At 35.1% G+C, this 19,402-nt stretch overlaps 2 protein-coding genes across 3 annotated transcripts; one reads left to right on the plus strand and one right to left on the minus strand.

Annotated features, from left to right (window-relative positions):
* Positions 1-835: 835 nt before the first annotated feature.
* On the minus strand, positions 836-10,258 carry LOC144434297 (uncharacterized). The gene is made up of 13 exons (XM_078122748.1): positions 10,203-10,258; positions 9,113-9,385; positions 8,027-8,332; positions 7,153-7,282; positions 6,345-6,446; positions 5,813-5,825; positions 5,052-5,104; positions 4,504-4,716; positions 3,754-3,944; positions 2,739-2,909; positions 1,740-1,874; positions 1,375-1,457; positions 836-1,123 (listed from the first exon to the last, which is right to left on the minus strand). The coding sequence occupies exons 2-13, from the start codon at positions 9,372-9,374 to the stop codon at positions 983-985; spliced, it is 1,800 nt and encodes a 599-aa protein (XP_077978874.1). The 5' UTR covers positions 9,375-9,385; positions 10,203-10,258; the 3' UTR covers positions 836-982.
* A 259-nt stretch (positions 10,259-10,517) lies between these two features.
* Positions 10,518-19,103, plus strand: LOC144433977 (dnaJ homolog subfamily C member 25-like). 2 transcript variants are annotated; one of them, XM_078122400.1, is made up of 11 exons: positions 10,518-10,630; positions 11,376-11,404; positions 11,884-11,943; positions 12,769-12,871; positions 13,426-13,532; positions 14,220-14,291; positions 15,160-15,225; positions 15,671-15,735; positions 16,284-16,479; positions 17,091-17,156; positions 17,483-19,103. In XM_078122400.1, the coding sequence occupies exons 1-11, from the start codon at positions 10,522-10,524 to the stop codon at positions 17,600-17,602; spliced, it is 993 nt and encodes a 330-aa protein (XP_077978526.1). In that variant the 5' UTR covers positions 10,518-10,521; the 3' UTR covers positions 17,603-19,103. The 2 variants fall into 2 exon arrangements, with proteins under 2 accessions (XP_077978526.1, XP_077978527.1); XM_078122401.1 differs by lacking the exon at positions 10,518-10,630 and having other exon boundaries at positions 11,375-11,439.
* The last annotated feature ends 299 nt before the right edge of the window (positions 19,104-19,402 follow it).

A 19,402-nucleotide genomic window follows, 5' to 3' on the forward strand; every position in this document is an offset into this window, starting at 1 on the left:
GCAAGTGAATAACCTCTAGGCTCTATGATGTTTTGTGACTTCTGATCTGCAAAAGTGAACCAACTTTTCTAGATTTCAAATAAATTCCAACAACAAAATGATATACTTTACTCTAGATTCAACTCGGTGGTGAGATTAAAACCACACTGTACTGTCTCTGCCAGTGTCCATCACTGACTGCATATCACCTCACCACACCATAGCTTACCACAGCTGGTACTACCTATCAGTTTATATCATTTACCAAAGTTATTTGATCAGTGTTTATAATAAAAAATGGCAGTGTTTGTATTTGTAAATATAACTTATCCACAGAAATGACACATTTTTATTATTAAGGGGGCACGGACCAAATCTGAATGTTTTTTTTTCTGTGGTAATTTTGTTTTAATATATGAATAATTACACAATGTAATTGTACTAGTTTAATCATTCCCACTTATAATAATATAAGTACAAGGTCTGTGGAATAGCAATTGGGCAAACCAAATAAATGGTTTGGTAAATATACTTCTTGGGTGTACAGCTTTCATTCTAGCAATGTTCTTATATTTGAGAATGTGTACTGCAGGTTAAAACACTGACTGTATTCTGCTCTTTCACACTGGACAAATCTGTATAAATCGATGCATAACTAATTATTTTAAAATTAGGATAACCCTAACACTAACCCCTAACCCAACAAATAATTGTTGAAGTCATGATTCTATAATTAATCAGTGTGACATACCCCCCCCCCCCCCCCCGTGCAAGCATGAAGTTCTTTGTCATGTACCTATACAGTAACACAGTTGTAAAAAACAGTAACATTAAACACAAGACATTGACCATCAGTGCGAAATAAAACCTACAGCATGAAGTTGTATACTTATAACAAGTACAGTCACAGCTAGTATGAGTCTAGACTCTCGAGATATATCCTATGTCAGTCTGTCAAAATGTGGCAATATAATCAATGATGCTGACACAAGCTGTACAAACTTCACATTCCAAGATCCTCTAGTCCTTGATCTAAAACCTCCATTTTGGTTACAATCTCTTTGAGTTCATCTTGCTTTTTAGCTTTTGTTTTAACTAGAATTCGTTTTTTCCTTTTTATGTCGGACAAGCTTGACTGCAATCTCTGAAATTAAATGACAAGAAGACATCAGTTTTCCTGACACAAGTGTGTAAAAAAGTCTTCAAAGTTCTCACAAAGAAATAGAAATCTTGCCATTTCAGTTTAGAGTTTTCCAAGTTTTCAACATCAACAATTAGTCATTAAAATCACAAAATAAAGTTTCAAATTACATTTAAAAAGTTTTGTTCTCTCCACAAAGAAGATGTCACTATAAATGTTAACTACAGGTGAAAATCATTTAAAACATGCCATACCTCAACTTCTTTGAGTAGCTCAATTACTTTACTCTGACTTTCCTTCTCCTCTTTCTCAGCATTCCTCTCATCCTTGCAAATTTCTAACAAGTTATATATATACAGAAGAAATATGCAGTTATCTATCGCATGGACATGTTTATATCAAATACAGGCTATCCCAACATTATTTGTACCCCAAGCCCAAACAACTCTCGAACCTTATCCCCATGTATATATCACACCCTAACAAATCTCAAATCCTAACTCCAATGCCAACAATTTTCATCTGCTGCATTACATGTACATTTGAGACAAAAACTAAGGAAACATTCACCCTAGCATGTCAACTCTACATTGGAACTGACTTTCTATTCATAACTTACCTTTGATCTCAGCCTCTATTTCCTTGTGAGATGTCTCTAACATTTGTCTATCATTTACCAGTATTTTGTTTATCTCTTGTTTGACTGCAGGACTCATTTTCAGGTATCTCAGCAGGCATGAAGATGACTGCTCATCTATTATGGCAAACATAATGTAATGACCAAAAATATTCATCAGCTTGTTAGATCAATTGATTTACAAAGGTTATAACACACAAACAGTGGTCAGCTGTAACTATGTAATTTGCCATTCTGATGAGGATTGTCAACCAAGACAGTAACTGAGTTAGGGAAGAGTCTATAAAGAAATTACTTTTGAGAAAACAAAAGAAAAGTGCACTAAAACAATGCTTTTTGATTAAAATTGCGAATTTCTTGGGGACGATCACACAATGTTGCACGAGCTCAATAAGCAAACATCATTCATTTAGAAGAAACCCCCCTCCCCCTACACAAGCATTCACAAGTGCGACATCACACATTTATACATGATGTAAACCATGATGAATATTGTAGCAGTCACACCAGTACCACTACAATCGATGCAATGTAAAACATGATGGTACGTAAACATGAAATTCCAAATTGTTATCACCTTATCAAAATCTCAGTAATAAATACAGAAGCTGTTATCATTGAAGGCGTAGGAGTTTTTGAAACTTGGTTAGAAGTGTGAAAATGAAGTTCAGCAATTGCATTGATGCTATAGACACCCTCCCCACTAAACGAACGGAGTTCACTTGTTGAGCTTGTGTGACATTGTGTGATCGTCCCTTACAACCCCGTGTTTTCTAGGGAACACACTGATTTGGTATTACAACCTAAACTTTCTCTTCATTTTGTCACAGAAAAATATAGTTGAAAATTAAAAGATAACAAAACATAAAAATATTACTTGAAAAGCAAAGACTTTCTTTTTAACTTGTGAACGTAATCTAAATGCCCTACATGTTTTACAATTTCCTGACTTGAATATATTGACCAGTTTGTTCTTTTTACCTCCATCAGTTCTCAAAGCTTGCTCTACAATCTCATCCATGGGTTGTTTAATTTCAGTCCTTTCAGTCGATATGCCGTCATCTGGTTCAGTTTTTATAGGTATGATGTCATTTTTTAAGTAATAATCAATGACTGAATCCTCTTCATCTGTGTTTATACAGACTTCTAAAACTGTAACGGTAGGAGACAAACTTGTATACCCATTTCAACAAGGGAAATAATAAAAGTGCTCATATAGCATTCTAGCATTATTGAATATACTTGAAAGTCATACACTTCTAAACTATGACCTAAGTTTGTAATCTTGGACACAAAAATAACATTTCTACATCCAAATAACACACTGTCATGGTAACATTAATCATATCCTACATCACATACCTGTCATACAATCATTTTGAATTGAATATCCCAGGAGACATCATAAGCAGTATTTAATAATAATATGTCCTGATCAAAAACCAAGTCAAACTGGCAGATAATTTTACTACATGTTAGTCATTTAAACACACGCACACACACACACACGCACACACACACACACACACACACACACACACACACACACACACACACACACACACACACACACACACACGCACGCACACACACACACACACGCGCACGCACACACACACACACACACAGAGTTCAGTCAGGCAAACAATAACTCATTTTACAATGGAAGATTTCAAATGTTCACTCACTTAAATGTTAATGGGGTAAATTTATACTTGATTTGGACAGAAATGGCATACAATAATACCCACACAGTATAATGAAATACCTAGGTTGACATGATATATATATATATGACCAAATAACTAAGTAGACTTGGAGAATGACACATATGATATATGATACATGTTCAGAGTGGGCTAAATTCAGATGGCCAAATAACTGCTTGAATAGAACAGAACACACATTTTTTTTCCACATATAAAGAGTATATAATGTACACAGCACAGTAACTGTCTTGATTACACCGGAATAACAAATTTACTAGATTATATACCTTCTCGAGAAATGTTTGAAAGAGTCAATGATAATGAACTTTCTTCTTCTTCTTCTTCTTCTTCTTGTTCACATTTTGTACAGGCCAAGTTGACATTTTGCAGACAGGCAGCACTGTCAACTTCACTCCTTGTTGTACTTCCCTCTACGACAGTGACACCCCCTGTCTGTCCACTACCTGGTAAACCATTTCTAGTTTCATGTCAAATAAAATAACATTCTTAGGGCAGACAGGTTGTTTACAGTTATACATTTGTATACTAACTGCAACTAGATGAACAAGGAGGTGATCATGCATTTGTACACTGCAAAGATTGGACTGACATGAAAACTACACACATACACATCAATGACCTGTTTAAAGACCCAGGTCAGATACAGCTCAATAAACTGTTTAAAGACCCAGGTCAGACTAGGATTCAAATTTGGGAGTAAAACAGCTGCCTGGCAGTTGGTTTTGAACAAATATGCCAATTCTTGTGACTCAACTAATGTGAGAATCTGAGATTGAAACCCTGGCCTTTACATGACTTTACAGGTATAATTAACTGACTCTTTCTGTGTCAAGTTTGAAAAAGACAAGTCACACGTTTGATTCAACTTTGTAAAAGTCAGGTACATAAAATGAACTAAGGACCAGGCATTTAATGTCTCTTTTGTAAGGAACTACCCTCAACCTAAAAACCTCAAATATTTATTCTACGTAGAAAGCATAGAGTAAAAAAGTTCAACATGTAAACAAGTCGCTTACTTCTGTGTACTGTCAATTTGGTCATGACAATTTGCATCATTTGTATCACAACTGTTATTGTTATCAGATTCAAATTCATCTGTGGTATCCGTGTCAGAGTTTACACTTGTAGAAATGTCATCTGTTACAGGGTTTAGTTTCCTCCTTTGTCTCTTACTTTCCAGCTGTGTTGATTCTGTATTTTCTGAGTCACTGTCTCTTAAGGGGTGAAATCTGTAGGAAGTTAACAGAAAACAAATACAGTGGGTGTACCAGAATTTGATCAATTTCCTTAGTCAGTCTAGTTCTTACATGTGAGTAACTTATCAATTTGACATTAAACAAGGAATATCACACCTACTATAAATATCTATCGTTTATTTAGTTTACTGTTATCTTCAACAAATAATACTTTGCAGATCTGATTTGCAAATCACTGATGGGGTCAACATCATCAACAATTCTTCATATAATGATTTTGTAATAGAAATGAGAAGAGATTTTTCTAGACCATGCACTTGTATGGTCATAATTGTTTCAATCCAGTCCAGTGTGGTGGAGGTGATTACCTTTTCTTTGGTGATACAACTGTCTCCCCATCCATTCTCTTCACTGGACTGATCTGAAAAAAATAACAAAGTCTCGGAATGCTGCATAAACTCAGGAAAATAAATTATACATGGCTGAGAAGAAACATTTGATTGTTTTAAAGTGGCAATATGGATAGGTATTCATTTTGGATGTTTACAACCTGGTAGTTTATTGTACTTGAAATAAACAAGGTGATTGATTGAACATAGTCCAAGTCTGTGTTTGTAACTCAATAAATTGCAAAAAGTTGCAGAATGTATAAAAAAAAGAAAAGAAAAAAAGACTGTTATTGGTACATACAGGAAGTGATCAGTAAACAACTTTGACATCCTTGCAAATGGAAATTTGGTGTTTTGCTCATTTCAGTGCTTTTGTTAATGACATCGTCTCAAAAAAACCACATGAAGTCCCACTACAATGTATGAAGTGTGTTATTTCTCTGGATAATTTGTAAGTTATATAATACATACGAGAAGAAATACCCACCGACAACATTACCTTTGTGCTCATCAATTCTAGACAGTTTTAGAATTTTTCTTTTTATATTTACACACAGCATACTGTACTGCCATCAATTTGTGACTGCATGCAAGCAGCAATGCTGCTGTAAATATATAATTCTACACATTCTTACCAAATGTTCTGTTGCTTGACCTACTACATGACTGTTAGTACCACAACAGCTACATCTACTTGTACTTTGAGTTAAGGATAGTGGAGAACGTAATGAATCTCTTACCCTTGGTAGAAACCTATGTGAGATAATAATAACAATATTCATTTAAATTAGTGAAGTGCTGTAATATGTTGCTAGAAAACAAACAATTAACATTGTAAGAGACAACCACTATATCAAAACTAGTATTAATATTAATAAGAGACACATGATGAACATAAAATGGTTCAACTACCGAAACAGTTAAATGTTATCTTGAGTGTGATTGAACGGCATGTGGGAAGAAACTGTTGCTAAGATGGGCAGATCGACTTGACTTTTAAGGTTGATAGTTGCAACCAGGAGGGAGTTGCTGAAAAAAAAAGTCATTTGGAGGATGGGTACTGTCGCTCGCATTGAGAGATGCTCTATAAACATTGATGCAATGTCCAAAATAAAGTGTCATATAATCATTGCATGTCATGTTATCACTTCAGTTGCAGTTTACACAACTACAGACTTCAAAAAAGGGATAATAATGTCTAAGACATCAAGAAGGCTCAGCTGACTGACATACTATACTATACCGATAGTACACACAAAGCTGTATTCCTACCTTCTGGACATACAAGCTGGCATATGTAACCGAAACACTTTCACATACTCCCTTTGATTCAGTTCTTCTGCTACAAATAATGCAGTCAGACCACTCTTGTTCCTATATTGATTAAATCATCAAGAAAATAAAACATGTCAATAAATGTTTGATGACATCAAGATTATTCTATTGTTTCATGCAATATATGTTACTCAAATTACAGCCGTATTCGGGTCTGGTAGCACTCTTGAGGTTAACTGTACATACTAATAAAAGTGTGTTATACAGCCTCCTTCCTTAGACATTAGGACTTTTGGTATCAATTAATTATGTCTATAACAGGGATGTGTAGGTCCCATCACCACAAACTGATAAAGTAAAACTATTTGTCTATCATCCTGCATTATAAAATCTTAGATTACCCTGCCAGTCTATACATTACCATGGCAATGAATGTTGGGGGGGATACAAGAATCTTCACTAATCAAATCAATATTTCTTTTGGTTTCGTCATTAGCATACACCATCATGTAGATACCAAATTAGCTATGTGCTGTGACTATGGCTTCATAAGTGCTCTCATCACAAAATACCAATGGTGCCAAGTAAAAAGCTTTACAATAACTTGTCTATGTAAATGTAATTGAGTATGTCTTCCAATTCCTTTCAACAAATCATAAAGTGGAATACATTCATTTATGACAGCCTGGTAAAACACCTTGTACATTATGAACTGTTTTAATATTAAAGTTTGCAATTAGAGCTTTTACATTTACTGAATATTCAGTTTACACTTGGCCATCCTACAATTAGAACTTAGACTTACTCTATATTCAGTTTACACTTGGCTTCCACCAATCTTTTGATGTCGGGTAACATCCCATCTCTCTGTACCATCAGATGAAGAGCTGTGTTGCCATCTTTGTTTTGACAGTTTAAAGCTTTGTATTTATCTTCTAAAAAATACAGAGAAAGGAGTACCGAGGTAAAACCTGATCATCAAGTGTCAATACAAGACCATACAGAAATGTGTCATTATCGCAAGATTACAGGATTACTAAAAATTGTCAACACAAACAACTGAACAAAAGTGTCTGTACTTAGGGATTATCTTTAATAACTTTGTTCATTTTTAAAGATATGCATACAAAAAAGTGAAACAGTTGTTTTTGACTGCTGAAATCTACCCAGAAACTCCCATATACATGTACTTTTCTCAAAATAATATCTGGCGCACAGTGTGTAGTGAACTTTACAATACTTCATTTTTAATATATACTTATAATCAGGTATGTAAGGGTCCCAAAATTGACAAAGTGAGTGTAAAAGTGTTCAATGCTCACTTTGTTAAAAACGGCAAAGTGAGCGTCGAATTGCACATGGAAGTAATCAATCACAAACTGTCAGGGCCGCGCCAAGGTCCGATTGGAACCTTTAAAAATTTGACGCTCACTTTGCCATTTTCGACAAAATGAGCATTGGGCACTTTAATGCACACTTTGTCAATTTCGGGACCCTTACATACCTCCTTATAACTACATGTAGGTAGACCATCTGATACAAATGTGTTGTTCCATACTCAACAGCCTTCTCTTGGGTAGACTGATGTGTGAGGGCACCCCCAATAAATCATATCTTGCAGACCTACAGTGGCATTTGTCAACAATTGTAAAAAACTGACCACAGGTTTAATACTTTACCTTTAGAGAGCTTCATTGCACATTCCACAATAACACGAACCCCCTCTGAAAAAAACGGCACAGTTGTTTCCATTTTCAGCAACATGTCTGTTAATAATAAAAGTGGGGTCTGTCCTTGAGCATTGATAACTGTTATGTTATTTGGCATCATATTCAGTAAGCCTTCCAAGTATTTATGTGGTTTTCTAGTTTTAGTTGATCCTAAGCAAGCTATAGCACGGTGAAATGGTGTATCTTTTTGTGGTGTCAAAGAATTAGGACTAAAACCTTCTTTAGTCACTAAATATTTCACTGTTGACACTTTAGCTGAAAGAGAAAAGAAAGAAAGAAAATCAGAGTTAGCATAATTTGTAGTTAGTGTGGCACAAGCTGAGTTTGTAAGCATATTGCTCAAATGAAAACACTTCAACAAAATCACATTCCAGTTTATTGTATATAGTGTTGATGCATGTCTTCTATAACATTACAATTGTCTTCTGGCATGGTTAGAACAGCAGATTGTATAGTATGGATTTCCTGAACATTTTTTTGATATGCATGATAAATTACATCATCAGATTGTTTATGAGTTATATCTTGATACCAGGTTTGAGTTCAGTTAACTGCAAGTGGTCATTAAGTGTGCTTCAGTAAGTTCAATACTGTGAGTACCTGTTAAACCATAGACAATGGAGTCTCCCCTAAATTGTCTATGTTTAAAAATACAGCAAGAACTATGCCCAAATACCCTATACAGTGTGTATTTCCATTATAAAGTTTATTGTAGGAGTGAGACAGCTCACTACAAGCGTAAGTTTTTTCTAAAATCGCCCATTCAAACAAGAGAATGTCTTCTGGTGTTCAGGGCTTTGGATATTGGTCCCAATGTTGAGTAAATGTAATGATACAGTTTACACTGTATCATTTTTAGCATGCAAGCATACAACACTAATAATACATCAACCTGTCTACACTACTGAATCTGTGATGCTACTGTTTGTCCTTGAAAACTAGTAGAAGTTATAATAAAATCTATATTGAAAACAGGTGCAATGGAATCACAGATCCAATTATATACACAGGCTACTAATACATTAGATAGAATACCCAAAGCGCTAGCCCAGTGAAATAGTGGGTAGCGAAATGCAGGTTCTGGATCAGGTATGGGATCTTCTCTCTTCCATCCTTGTTCTTCATACTTTTGGATCAGTTTATCAAGTTTTGGTTGGTCATCTCTATTGAAGTAAGTGGTGTTTGTCAAGAATTCTAGCAGTTCATGGTGTTTCTCTTGTTTGCACAGGATCTTACTGCAATATGGGGTAAGATTACAGTACTCTGTCTCCACAGAGGAGTTCATTGGTGTGTCCATTTTCTAAGTTTCTGTGGAAATAATATACAACACAAGACAAATTCATTTACTGATGAGCCCATGACCCTTGAGTTTCTGCTTACAATATGACCATTCATAGTGACAGACTGATCAAACTTTGTTGCTCTTGAGAGCCAGTATACATCAGAACATATTCGGCAATTTATTTTAGTATTGTATTAATAGATATATGTATGTATGTTATTCTTTATAGATAAAGCCATGTTTACACAGTAAAATGAATGAATAAAACAACTGTGAAGTTGGTACCGTATTCACATTCATATGAATACTGACCACCGATGTGGAAAATGAAGGGGGTGGGTAAATTATAAGAATGGATATATGCGCCACGATGTTCGACACGTCTTTCCATCTCAAGAAAGACGTGCTGGAACGACGTGTCGAACCATCATGGTCGAACATCTTAGCGTATACATCCAGAGCTAGGAGAGCAGTATATTATAGGGGACTATTAATTTCATGTACTATTGTTATTGTTTTGGCATTGGCAGTGACCTTTTTTGTAAAAATGACGTGTAGTTCAAAGTTGGTCGAATGTGAAGATGGGAGTGTAGAGTTTAATATGACCATATTCACACAAAGCGGAGGTCATATTTGAACGTAACTATGAATGTAAACATGTTGGCAACTTCACAAATATGGTCAATGAATGAATCATTCCAGAATCCAGGTGCATGTAAGTTGTTGTAACAGTACGGTTGCAAAATTCCAAACTTCACCGAACATGTGATTGGCAGCTGCACTAATACAATTTGGTTACATTTGTAAATAGGATGTATAAAACATGAAGTAGACGAAACTAACCTCAATAACGGCAGAGCTTGGTGCGTATGTCACGAGACACGGTCCCACGCTACAAGTCATGCAAGTTGGTTTTTAAAAGTCGCCAAACTTTAAATGGAATCGTTTGCGAGATCGAGGCTGTAGCTTCCTTGATTAAGTTCATTGCAATATAGTGATTATAAATGTATATCGAAAGTCATAGAAAAGCATAAGTTTTGATATAATATTTGTTCTAGCATATTAGTATGATTTGTGATTAAAAATTATGTATTTACACGAAATTGTTCCACTTTCAATGACTGGTTTATTTATTGTCTGTATTCGAGGCTGTGCAGACAAAATGGCGAGCTGGAGACACTTCTGTCGGCTTGTGTGTGTGCTTTCAACTATAACGTCGGCAGCTGCATTTATCGATGGTCTGTACTGTGGAAAAGAAAACTGTTATGATGGTATGTTTGAGATGATTAACGACATGTCTATATTCTACACTGCATATTTTGCAACCAAAAAAGTCCACGTCTAGCGTCTGGAAACGTGTACGATAGTGATTCACGAACAGCTGGAACCTAGGGCTGAGGTGCATGAGAAGTCTTGCTTGCAGACGAATTACGGGACTCGATTCTGACACCGTCCAAAGGAGAGGAACATTGTCAGAACCGAGTCCCGATTTACTCATTCTGCGAACACGACAAAGATGGGCATAATAATCGTATATACATCATTTGCACATGGAGTCGGTGTATGAATCATTGGTGCTGCCATGGCTATGACCATGGATGTATCTAGTATCATGAGTGAGAAATTAATACATCCCATGGTATGGCAATGTATTAAAGCATATCTGTGTAACTCAATGCAAGTCCCAAGTTAGATGCTGTACAAACTAATTAAAATAATATAATAAACCACATGTTGAAAAATAAAAATGAAAGATGAAGTTTGATTAAATTAATTTCGTGTGTTCATGAATGCTAAAGCATGGATGTATAATTACTGTTCACAAAACTGCCAGGTACAAACTGGTGACACTGAATCAAAATTACAATTAAAATAGTTATGTGGAGGGTAGTTTTTGCTGTAATGTCAACTGCAACATACTGTCCTTGCAGTGGCATATTAATATGATATTCAAATATTTCAAGATATACTATACATATAACTTTATCTTTTGTGTTTATAACATTTCATTTTCAGTTTTGGGTGTATCCAGAGACATGGCCAGGGTAGGTAGTTTTCCCATGCTTTCTATAGTCTTATGGTAACTGTATGATTTCATTCTTACAGAGCATAAACCTTATTTTGTTATTACTCTAGTTTATATAGTTACTAGTTTGTTTGAGCACCAAACACTTATTGCAGAAAATCCAATGAAGAAATATAGAAATATATGCAATGAAGATTCTATTCTATTCTGTTCTATTCTTTTCTGTTCTGTTCTGTTCTGTTCTGTTCTGTTCTGTTCTGTTCTGTTCTATTCTATTCTATTCTATTCTATTCTATTCTATTCCATATCTATTCTATTCTATTCTATTCTATTCATGTATTGCAAAACCAATAACACGTTTGAATTATTTTGGATGATAGTGGGAAATTTTGTTGTTTGAACTTGTGTAGTTTCTATGAAAGATAAATAAGGGGTGTACAGAGTACTTTTTCAACTGAGAATTGAATGACTTTCATTTTGTTGTCTTCTGTCTCCCAGGGTGATATCAGTAAAGCCTATCGACAGCTTGCAAGGAAATATCACCCAGATAAATATAAGGTGAGTTTAGTTGTACAACTAAAGTATGATTATTGGTTAAGTCGGCAGTTGTGTAATAGACACACATTAGTGTTAATTAGCTTTCAATAATACCATGATGAGTATACGTTATAAATGATGATGAAATAAGCAATCCAGAACACATGTTACCAAAATTGAATAGTAATATAGGAGTTCAAAGCTAGGCAAATATGTGTTGGGCATAATTAAACATATGATATATGGGGTATTATGAAGTCCCACAGTATCTGCAATTCCTGCAAATATGTTTCACTTAGAAATTTTGAACCTTAAAAATATATACAATGTAGTGACATCAATTTATAATGAAACTTTTTGATACAATGAAAAAATTTAACATCCTAGGCTAGGTGAATAATATTGATTTATGCTTTATGATATGTTAATGAGGCATTCACATATTACAATTCTGCCATTCATTCATATTATTCAATACAGCAGACTTTTACCAAGTTATATGACAGAACCCCATGACATGTGTGCAAGTGTGGTGTACTCAGGGTATTTGCATGAGTGCTTGTAGTGTTCTCTGCACCAGAAAACACTGCAAACACGAGTGCAAATACCCCTGAGTACCAACACTTGAACTCACATGGCATGGGGTTATGTTATTATTACATATGTTTATCTGAAACAGCAAATTGCCATAAAAATCATCCCACATGATTTCATGTGGTAGATATTGGTATATACAAAACAAGCCCTTTTAGCAATGCGAAGCACCGAGGACTATGAGAGAGTCTAAGTTTCAATATGACTACATTGTGTAACTGTATTATATTGAGACAATCCATTTCATTCAAGGGTCCAGATGCTGAGGAGAAGTTTCAGAAAATAGCAACAGCTTATGAGATATTACGTGATGAAGAACAGAGAAGAGATTATGATTACATGTTGGATAATCCAGGTAATTACCATATTGGATTAGACTTATCTCATTATCTCACCAGAACAATGTCAGGAAAAAATAGTTTCCCCTGTTGTCTTTGATGTTAGGGTGACCCAGTTTTTTTGTCCTGTTTCTCACGACCCAACCGACCCAAATTTTCAGCTCCAACATCAAAATAAAAATTAAAAATGTATTTTTGCCTGCCCCCTAATATTTTGTGAAACAGCACCCTCTCTGGCAAGAATTGAATGCAAAGAGGAATTGGTGATTAAGTCCATGTATTTACCAGTCTGTTTCCTAACGAGATTCGTTGTATTCAATGAAATGCACTCCCACTAAACGTATGGTCAACGACTTCTTCAGTGAATAGAAACATGGAAGTGGGGTTATACTTCCATGATAGAAACATCTAACAAAGGAAGATGTTTTCATCAGAATAGATGACTCAACCAGTCATGGTTTTGTCAGACTCAGTAATCCATTTTAACATAGTTGTTTTTGGAGTCTGTCAATCTCCACAACACACACTATCTAGTATATCAGTCCGATAAATGTGTTGTTGTTTTTTTCAGAGGAAACATACCGACATTACTATAGGTACTATAGAAGACAATATGCCCCAAAGGTGGATGTACGTATTGTTATTGCAGTCACTATTACTGTTATATCGGTCATACAGGTAAGTGTGTTACACAATGTTGATGACTCATTGTCTTATATTATCTTTTATTGGATAGTTTAACATTTATTAGTGTGTGTGTGTGTGTCTCAGACCGACAGACACAGACAGACAGACAGACAGACAGACAGACAGACAATATATCTATATATCATATAGGGAGAGGGAGAAGACAGAGACATACGCACAAATTGATTGATGTGAACAACACATCGTAAGACTCACACATGTTAAGGCTGATACTTGCCAGCAATGCAGGAATAATGTAGATGCTTTGGTGTACCACTCCTGAGGCACAATGTTTTTACACACTCACACACAGATAACTTCGTATGCAATTGAAACAAGAGGTGCCACCCACAGGTAGACAAGTTAACATGTTGATTATCATTACCAAAATATCAGTTGTAAAATAAATGATTGAGCCATTAAAATCATCAAGTCCATGTCTAACTTTTCTGCTGCACTGTTAAAGTATAACAATGCTATGTCACTTTTCAATGTGATTGGGTGAATAATCCTGCTGTGTGTGTTGTGTCTCTATTATTGTTAGTCTAGAAATGAATTGCATCTACCTTTTGTGAGTGTTGAAAAACATCATGTCCCATAGGTGAAATACCAAGACAACTTCACTTGACACTTCTCCTGTAGTAGTATACTTCTTATTTGCTGTTTTATGTTTTACAGTATTTCAGTTGGTGGACACGCTACAACTCTGCAATCAAATATCTCATAACATTACCAAAATATCGACTAAGAGTAAGTCATTGTGTCGTTGTGATTATTGACTACATGTTCTACTTTTTTTTTTCCAAATTGATAGCCAGGTGCAACTTCAAGTAGCAAGTTGCAAATAGTATTTTCACAAGTAGGTTTTGTATATGGATAAAGGTATGCTGTGATGGCGTAAATTGAGTATAGAATTGACAAAGCATATGAAATAGTACATCAAATTGATGCACTGATGTTATATAGCAGACTCTAAAAACCCTTGGCATTACAACCTCTGTTTTAGTTTAGTTCCTATGCGACATGTTACGAATACTATGATCAGCTTCACTCATGTATAGGAAAAGTTGATATTCTAGCACAAAAATCTGTGCTACCCCCGCTGGGCAAAGGGTAAACGACACATGTCAGCTGTAATCTATCACAAATAGTCAGGCAGTTGCAATTGATTAGTTCCTTTTGAACAATTACTCATTTACCAAACTCCACCTCTCCAGTCTGAAACTAAAAATCATGTGGGGATGTGTTAATATTAAGACATTTATATGAATGCCCTGTGCAGTCAGGGGTAGCACAGATTTTTGTGCTAGAATAACGACTTTCCCTATACGTGAGTAGAGATGATCATAGTAATCGTAGCACGTCATATAGGAACTAGATTATCTTTGTTCGGAATCTGTTTAGTTTGACATCTGTGTGAAGCAAAATGTCCATACCTTGACAGTCCTTGTTCAGTCTTGGTACACATATTGCCACATAGCCCTACCTAACAAATCAAAGACCAGTAGTCACTTACAAAATGTAGAATTTTATTGAAATTCCACAGTGGACATGATCACCAAACACAACTTTATAGATTAGTTAGAAAGTTACTTACATTTGTCATGTTTTGTGCAAGGCATTGGAGATTGCTAAAGAAGATGGTTTACTTGACAGAGGAAAGAAGAGGGGAAGACGTTCAAAAGTAAGTGATGTCTGATTATCTTGTCATCGGGAGAGTTGCGTGTATTTATATCTGCCAACATATGGTGGTGGTGGTGGTGGTGGTGGTGGGGGTGGGGGTGGGGGTGGGGGGTGGGGGCTATGGTTTGATATTAGTTATTGTGATCAGAAAGTCAAATAAATTCCAAGAGTAAATAGTTTGGACATTGATGAATGGTACAAGCAAGCCACGTTGTTTGTTATTGCAGGATTTACTATTCTCTGGGGACTATTCACTATCCTAAATTTGACATTCATCATTGACACATAAATCATTTCATTGCATAAATACCATAAGGCAATCTCTTCAATATTTTACTGTATTACTTACAACAGTCTGATCCTACTTGTACTCATTCCAGGAATTTACTTTTAATACAACTGAGAAGAGATACTATATGCTTACTGATCTAATTGTTTTTATACAGGAAGAAATTAAAGAAGAAGAAGAAGCTACAATTCGAAAAATTATAGAAAATAACATGGATATCCGGTAATTATATTTATATTGACAAACAGGAGTCAGTAATGCTGAAAATTGATAAAAGTGGATGGTCTCAACAAAACTCAACTCAAATGTTTCAAAACCTCAGACTAACTTCCATCCACAATGCATCATTGTCAGTCAGCAAGTGTTATACAAGATATATAGTGTTCAAATTTCAATACAGCCATCTCTACATGAAGGTGAATCAGTTAATGATAGTCATGTATAGGTAAACACTTCCTTGGAAGAAGTAACGCAGACTTCTGTTCGATGCTTTATCTGTATTTCATGAATAATTATGCAAATATAGTGAGTTTTGTTGGATGTTATTACTGCATTAGTCACATACACGGTATCACAGTATCGACGATAGTATATAACAAATACTTAGATTAATTTATACATCTACTATTTAAATAGCCATGGAGAATGCACACTGAAGAGACACCTACAACAGTATAAAAACTATAGAACTAAGATCCTCACTGTGTTTTTTTAAACCTTTGTGTAACATGTACTAACTTTGATTGTGATTGTTTATTCTGTTGTTACAGAGGTGGTTACAGTAAACCTAAAGTAACAGATGTCTTGTGGGTTCAGCTTATAGTATGGCCTTACTACCTTATACAATATATTATATGGTATGCTCGGTGGATTTGGAAATTTAACATAAAAAAAGAACCTTATGGGGAAGAAGAAAAACATCACATTATAAGAAAATACATGGGATTATCAGAGGGGAGATATGAAGTAAGTGTTAGCATGGAGTTATCAGGGGAGTGGGAGGGACTGGTGGGGTATACTGGTATTAGTCAGGAATACTTCATGGAATCAGTTGGGAAATTTATATAGTACATTATGATCAAAAATTATTCATCAGTCATTTTAGGTTCTTTTGAACACCGTAATAATGTTACTGCTTTAATTAGCTTTGTTATAAACACATGTTCATCGTTATAATCATGTGTGTCTGTCATAATTAGATGTTATTCCCCAGTATTTTTATACATTCAGCCAGGGAAATTACAAGTGACCTAAGGGGTTTTTGTCACTACATGTTGATAGACCCTTAAATCATGAGTATTTTCCTGATAAAGGAAGAAAAATATTGGAGAATAACATAATTATACCAGCGCCAGTAATATCAAAGAAAAATCTGGGAAAGTAATGACAATTTTGAACGTTTTCACTAATATTTCGAAAACAGCTGAACCAGTGACGGAGACACGTGTTGTTATGACATAGACCTGCGGTGTCATGGCGTAGAATGACCAGAGTATAATATTCCATATTTTTTGTTCAACTTGGCTCATGCATGGCATAATACTAGTAATCAGCTGTTTTTACATATATTTTCACAGGCTTTAGATGACAGTCAAAAAGATGAATTTATGAGAAAAGAATTATGGATAAAAGATAAGTTTGTGGTAAGTATTGACGTCAAGACACGATTTGAACTATATAGGCCATTTGTCTCTTGACAGATACTTGATTCCAACAATTGACATCAACAGTCATAGTACCAATTTTATGACATCTTAGTAATTTATGTTATCAATATTGATTTGTTGTCTCTATAGCTATGACTTCAGATGAAAAGTAACAAGTTTCAGTATTTCAAAACTGTGATAAGAGGTCTATTAATACATGTATGGGGGGAGGGGAGGGGGGGGGGGGGCGTTATTCAGAAAAAACCCTGAAAGTTTCGTTTGTTGTTGTGCAATCCACGATTGATATATCACTTTGATTTCAGGAATTTAAAAAAGAACAAGAGGAGGCAATGAAAGCTAAACTGGCAGAAAATTCTAAGTATAAAAGTTACAGAAGATGGATGAAAAGCAGAGGTCCTAATAGAATGACATTTGAAGATTAGGGGGACCTGCCATCTGGTAGGATGATAGTTAGATATTAGGAAACCTACCACCTGGCAGGATATTTAAATATTAGAGAACAGACCACCTGGTAGAGTGACATTCAAATATCAGGAAACCTACCATCTGCAGGATTGTATTTGAATATAGGGACGCTGCCACTTGGCAGAATGGTATTTGCATATCATGGGACCTGCCATTTGGTAGGATGACACTTGGATGTTAAGAGTACCTGTCACATGGTTAAATGACCCCCTAGCAGGATGATGATTGAAAAAGTATATTTCTCTTTGTGATAGCATGTAATGGTTATTAAATAACCACTTTAATATAAACTCAATTCTGTCTTTCCTAACTTGTAGTTGTTTTAACTATCTGTTGTGAAGTCAGGCCACTTATCTACACTTGTGCCCAATTTAATATGTCAATATCGTGTTATATGTACACAGTTGTAACTTGCTATAAAGATACAGTCTTTGGCAGCTGGTTGGCCAAATCTTTGATTTTCATTTATGCTATAAAACTTTTTATGATTCACTCATGCTATAAACTAGTAGCTATCCTTTACTTTACATTCCAATCGAGAAGTATGTAATACATCATATATGGCCATATGACTGTAAGATACTGTCACTGATGGTAATTCTATCATTAATGCTCCACACAATATACAAAGTAGATTATAAGAATACCACCATTGACTAAATCTTAATTAGGTCAAAGGTCATATTGATAGGTCAAGGGGTCATGTTGAATATGATAGTTACCCGTAGTACATTAATTGATCCCCATACATTGAGTTAGAGAATGAAAATTTCTACATTTCATTCTTTCTTAAACCTTATTAAAACACAAGTCATTGCAATTATTTGTGACACATCTGTGATGAACTGGCAATGCAGTGACAGTTCTTATATCTTAAGAGGCCAAAAAACTTATTACATTTTTGTATTACATATAGCCATCACTTTTGGTTGAGTTTGGCTACACTGTTGTCACATAGCCATCACTGTAATAAATTGGGCTGTGTAACAACGTAACAACCACTCTCTGAATATCACATCATTTCTCGTAAGAAAGACAACTTTTCCTTGTCTGTGATGGTGTAAGATACCGTTGAAATTATTGCTTACTATCACTGACATAATACGTACATGTACTGTGAATCACAATCAATATTCTCTGATGCCTGACCAAGTTTAGCCAGTTGATGACATTTTTACGGTATATTCCTTTTTAATCTCTCATACCCTTTAACAGTGTGAGAGAATAAACAGAATCTATTGTAAGTGCCATAAGCAGGCTAGTGCAAGTTTTCTGTATTTATGTTGTTATCGATCTAAGTCTAACTAATTCCTACTTATTGACTATCATGTGATATTGACTGGAAGAATAGAATTTTCATCTCTGTTCAGTGCCATGCCAACTTTGTAAAAACTCAGTTCAATTTTCTCCATCCATTTTAATTTCTTTTGATGAATATATTTTGTAAAATATTCCTTTCTGTGAGATTTGTCAGTATTGATTGGAATGTACTTTTCATCCATAAAGAGTTTTGCTATGAAAGCTATCTACTACACAGTTGTCACTTGTCTTGATATGTTATGGTATGATATGTGATGTGATGTGACTATAGTAGTGAATGTTTCCTCATTGTTTCTTTGTTGTTACCTAGCAACCAAGGCAGTGTTCTTCAAGTAACAGTGACACTAGCCCGCTTGTTATTTCTGAGTGCTATTGTGTTAAAATAAAACTCACTCCAAACCACTTCATTTTTATGTCAAACTGTACAGAAAATAGTC

Source organism: Glandiceps talaboti, chromosome 4 (assembly GCF_964340395.1).
Source record: "Glandiceps talaboti chromosome 4, keGlaTala1.1, whole genome shotgun sequence".
NCBI lineage: Eukaryota > Metazoa > Hemichordata > Enteropneusta > Spengelidae > Glandiceps > Glandiceps talaboti.